This window comes from Olea europaea, unplaced genomic scaffold (assembly GCF_002742605.1).
Source record: "Olea europaea var. sylvestris unplaced genomic scaffold, O_europaea_v1 scaffold823, whole genome shotgun sequence".
NCBI classification, from domain to species: Eukaryota; Viridiplantae; Streptophyta; class Magnoliopsida; order Lamiales; family Oleaceae; genus Olea; species Olea europaea.
The window spans coordinates 272,912-278,818 of NW_019266669.1; the positions used below are offsets into that span (position 1 = coordinate 272,912).

Genomic DNA, 5,907 nt, shown 5'->3' on the forward strand with positions numbered 1-5,907 from the left:
GTCAGGAGACGATACAGCTTATAAAATTATTAAATTAAAGACTCGATGACTTTGAAAATAATAAATAATCCAAATGCAACTTACTAACTTTAAAAGTATGTCGTATTCCACACTGAAAAATATGACTTGCCAAAATGTCTATAGCAAGCAATCCTGCATGCTCATTGTTAAATGGTTACATTAATTCTTGTTTGGATTTTCTTCATAACTGATTACAATCAATTGCAGAACTCGCAATAGATCTTATATTTGAATCGTGAAGACAGTCAAAGCTTGTGGCAACAATTAAAATTTTAGCTCCCGTTTGAGTCCCATTATTTCTCATTACATTAAATTAAATTTTTTTCTCTCCTACTTTTAAACACACAATTTTCAATAAAATAATATTACACGTAAATTAAAAACTTTTCAACCACTCATTTTTCAAAAAAATACTATTCATTTTATTATAATCTACAAATAATGGGACTCAAACCACCGGGGCTTAATCTCTCAACTGTAGTCGACTAGTTACTATCAGTGTCACAGAGCGGACATGGGACAATAATTAATGTACAATCTTGAAATTATCATTGGTTCATAGCATTTTCCTTGTGAGAAATGAGTTACAGACCATGAAAAAGACCTCGAAATTGCAGACATGATTGAAAACAACGTTTTGTCTCATCAAAGAAAAGGTATAAAAACAAGGGGTGTAGCAGCCCACAATATTACATGCAAAAACCGCTTTTGCATTGGCCTTTCCTATGCCGTTTTATTCGTAGGTCCCTTTTCTAGATTTTAAATATATACGACTCAATGCCCTAGAAATAATGTTGGCATCTGCATGAAATGAAGTCTACAAACGTCATACGTGTTTGTTACATGCGCTCTTCTTTTGTATTTTGCTTCCCCGCCACACTCCATTGCTTTTCATAGGTTGGTTGGAATCATCTCTACTTATGTTTCCACATTTTGGTAAAAGATTTTTTTGAAAAAGTTACATTGAGTAAGCTTCTTTTAAAAGTCCTTTTATTAGATAAAATATTTTTGAAATTATTCAACAAGATTAGAAACAATATTTGACTTTGAAAATCTTGGCAAACGTCCCTTACATATCACTTCAATTTTAAGATAATTAATGATAGTAAACATTTTCATCAATGTCTCGATGCATGAAATTTGTGTGAATAGGTAATAACTTTTATCAAATTTTAAATCATATATTTTTGTGTGAATAGGTCACTGGGACATTTAGTGGTTTTTTGGGAAATGCCAAAAGTTTTTTAAAAAGTTAAGGTCAAAATTAATTAATTTTAATCATATATTTCACGGTATTCATAACTTTTATTAATTTTTAAATAACATATTTTATTAATTTTTATTAAAAGTTGCTAAATTTATTATCAAAAGCTTGGTCAATTTGTTTATCTAGAGGTGTAAATAATATGGAAACGATACATAAATCTTACATTTACTATACCCCATCTCATTTTTGATAAATATTATATATAAAATAAATTCAAATAAATATACATCCTCAGATAATGCTTTAAGTTACCGTTCTAGACGGAAATCTCCAAAACAACAAATCGTGAAGATCGAGCGAAGTAGAAAAGCCACAGAAACCTTTCCGAATCAAATATTCTCCATTACCAACGTCGAAAGTTGATTGTTTAAAATCATCAAAGTATTGAGGTCTCAAATTGAAAGCTATTAAAAATTCGAACAAAAATAGAATTTACAGAGCACTCGTTGGAGCAAATAACTTCGATTCTCACCGATGAAATCTAATTAATTGAAACTCAAAGAAAGATTGAGGGGTCAAATTGAAAGTAGTCGGCATTGTGTGTCAGAAGATCGAACAAAGATAGGATATATAGAGTACTCATTGGAGCAAATAACTTCGATTCTCTTTGTCGAAATCTAATTAATTGAAACTCGTTAGATGATTGAGGTCCCATATTGAAAGTTGTCAACATTGGATATCAAAATTTTTGAAGGCAACAGTCGCAAACTGAGGTGGAAGAAATCAATGGTATGTAACCAATTTTCTTGGATTTGTGACTTGTGGACATTGTTATGCTATCTATGTAATATAACCGATGACCTATGAACTATTACCTATGACCTGTAACGTATGAAATGTGACCTGCGAACTTATATTTGTGACCTATTATTAGTGCACAAAGACATGTGACGTGATTTGTAATATGTTGACATTGATCTATGACCTATACAATATGACTTGTGAAGTGTGGTGACATGTGACATGTAAACATAATCTGTGACCCGTGGACATTTATCTGTTAGCAATGCACAATTTGATCATGACATGTAAATGTTGATATGTTACATATGCAATATCATATGTGATCTGTGAACTGTTATCTCTGACTCGTAACATATGAATTGTTATCGCTGCTAGTGGGGTTGATAAGTCACATGTAACATGTTGACATTGATCTATGACCCCATGAAATATATCATGTGACCCGTGACCTATAAATATGATCTGTGATTGGTTCCGTTTAATCTGAATTGTGAATATTTATCTGTAACCTATGTATAATGACATGTGACCTGGTACATGTAACATGTGACTTATCAACATGACAGCTATCAACATAGCATTTGACATACTCTATGAACATGTGCCATCGTTGTCACCGTTGCCACCACAACAAAGCCACCACCCCAAAATCACCCAAAAAAAGCACAAAATCACCACAAAACTATCGTAAACCACCACAAATTCCTTGCTCGGATCACCGCTGCAACAGTGAACCTATTGTCACTGAGCACAATGCTCAGTTTGTCGTGCAATTTGAGAACAACGGTGCTTATAAAGTTTGGATCCATTTTCGACTTAAAACTCACAATATACTCCACCACAACACACATTGAAAATGGAAAACAAGCTAGAAATCATGCAAGAAGCTAAAGAGAAAGAAGATGGGCCATCGCCTGGGTTTCAGTCCATCATCAGCCACCTCCAACAAAATTTTACATCTGACAAAGCCGAAGTTGGTGACGAAAGTGGCGGTGTAGAAGAAGGTCCACCGCTTTGTTGCACCCTATCAATCATTATTGACCGGCTCATTGACTCACAAATGTGAAATAATTTAGGGTTTGGGAAGACGGGGATGGTTGGGAGTGGGGGTCGAGATGGGTGGGTAGATTAATTAATTTTATAATATTATTATTAATATTAATAGTTGAATTATCACATGGTTTATGGATAAACAAACTTTAAATCTGATTTTTGAAATATAATCTTTAAAAACATTTCTACAAATAATTTTGTGCTCTAAAGGCGTAAACTTAACCTAGCCCGTCGGGCCTTAACTAAGTCGAGCCATAAACTCTTTTTTAATTAAAAAAAATCATCTTGTAGTCTTGAACTTAGAATACAAAGTCCAATGTTTGGCATTTTTAATAAGAATAACAATATGTCCTCGTTTGATCCCTATTATTTTTAAAATATATTTTTTTTCTTCTTTTCAATCACGTGTTTTTCAACAAAGTAATATTACATGCAAATCCATAAAATTTTTCATTATTTTTTAACCACACATTTTTCATCTATCTACTATTTCAAAATGCATTCTTAACTTATAGTGGGTCTCAAACAGGCTCTATATACAAAGTAGGAATTATCCCCGTGTGATGTGACGTATGATATGAGTTTAAATGATAAGGTCAATTAATTGTGAGGATACAATCCTGAGGGGTAGTTCAGTGGTCAGACATTAAGTTTGCTATCAAATGATCATCAATTCGAGTTTTCTCATGGCCACTCAGGTGAGTACCCGATTGTAAACTTCAGGCCTGGTGGACACCCACGGTTATCGAAAAAAAAAATTAATTGTGAGGATATGAGACTAACTTTATTAATATTATCAATAATATCACTTCTCATTGGTATAATTCTTAGTTTCTATCTATGGCATTACTCTGATCTTGTGGTTAAGTTAATCATTGGAGCAAGAGATGAAAGAAAAATAAGATTTTTTGGAGGCTCAATGGAATTGAGGAAGCGACATGTACAATTGCACTTTTGACTATTATTTTATTTTTCGAAGATTTTGTCTTTACTGCTCTGATCAAGCCTAGTCACGTCTAAGGCCAGGCCATGATGTGTGTGTCATCCCAAATCGTGTCAATCGACATTGGATTACTAGAGACAAATTTACATATCTAGCTTATCCTCATAGGTGTTAAATAAACTAATATAAGAAAATGAAAGGGTTAATTAGGCATAAGCCTAAGCACACCACCAAATTGGGCCCTTTTTGCCATCCTAAAATCGTGACAATCAATGTTGGTTCACTCGATACTCAGCCTCAGTGCTAGAGCGAGCAACAGTGGTCTGCTTTTTACTCCGCCAAGAGATAAGAGAGTCACCAAGTAGAAAAGGAAAACCAATGGTAGATCTGCAATCAGTAGGGGTCCCTGCCCAATCAGCATCAAAGTAAACCTTCAAGGTCAAATATGAGTGAGAGGAAAAGTGAAGCCCATGAAATAATGTTCCCTTCATATAGCGTAAGATGCAAAGAACATCTGCATGGTGAATGGAACGAGGAGCTGACATAAATTGGCTAACAAGATACACTGCATAGGCAATGTGTGGTCTAGTGGCAGTGAAATAAATCAAACTCCCAACAAGCTGTCGGTAAAGAGTGGCATCAGGAAGGAGCTTTCCATCAGTAGGATGAAGTTTGATGTTGGGCTCCAACGGACTATCAGCTATCTTACAATCTGTGAGACCAGCACGGGTGAGAAGATCAGAAGCATACTTGGCTTGGGTCAAAGAGTAGACATCAGAGATAGAGGACACCTTTAAGCCGGGTAAGTAGCTAAGAGAACCAAGGTCTTTCATCTCAAAATACTGACATAGAAACTGCTTAAGCTCATGAATACCAGAATTATCATCACTAGTGATGATCATATCATCAACATAAAGTAGTAGTCAGTGATGCCAATGTCAGTGTGATGAGTAAAAAGAGCAGAATCATAGGGGCTAGAAGCAGACCCAAGATGTGCAACAATGGAGATGAACTTGGCAAACAAGCACGGAGAGCTTGCTTAAGCCCATATAATATATGTCGAAGACGACAGACCTTACCAGGAGGATGAGGACACCTTGGAAGAGGCTTCATAAAGACCTCTTCATCCAAATCACCACGTACGCATTCTTGACATCCATATGAAATAAAGGCCATCGACATGCAGAGGCGACAACCAAAAGAGAACGGACTGAGGTAATACGAGCACCAGGGAAAAATATCTTCTCGTAGTCAATGCCAAACTCCTGAGTAAAGCCCTTTACCACTAAACGAGTTTTATGTCTTACTTTAGAACCATCGGAGTTCATTTTCCTCTTATACACCCATTTGTTCCTAACTTCAATCTTTCTAGGAGGTAGGTCAACCAGATCCCAAGTATGAGTTTTGTAAAGAGCGTCAAGTTCTTCAGACATAGCTTGCTGCCAAACAGGGTCAGAACAAGCTTCGTGATAATTGCGAGGCTCGTGAAGAGAGTCAAAAGTAGAAAAATAATGGTAATCACTAAGATAGATAGGAGGTGCACTTACCTTACTAGAATGACAAACATCTAAATCAGAGGACTCATGAGGGGTAGATGCGATGGCATGATCATCAGACGATCCAGTTTCCCGAGAGGTAGGCATAGAGTGATCACCAGATAAGCTGACATGACCTGCATTACAGGAAAATCAGGAGAAAAGTCTACGGCAAGGTCAGTAAAAATGGGAGAGTATGAGAGACAATCAGATGAAAGTGGAAAGATACTAGTGAACACTTTGTGTTCCCAAAACTGAACATGTTGAGAGATTCAAAGACACTTGGCTAAGAAGTCATAGCACCGATAACCCTTGTGTTCAATCCCATAACCAAGAAAGCAACA

The 5,907-nt window shown here is 35.7% G+C and overlaps 1 protein-coding gene across 1 annotated transcript; it reads right to left on the reverse strand.

The window, feature by feature from the left end:
• Nucleotides 1-4,297: 4,297 nt before the first annotated feature.
• Nucleotides 4,298-4,930, reverse strand: LOC111391686 (uncharacterized mitochondrial protein AtMg00810-like). Its single transcript, XM_023016931.1, has one exon. It carries the CDS (start codon nucleotides 4,928-4,930, stop codon nucleotides 4,298-4,300), a length of 633 nt encoding a protein of 210 aa, XP_022872699.1.
• Nucleotides 4,931-5,907: the final 977 nt, after the last annotated feature.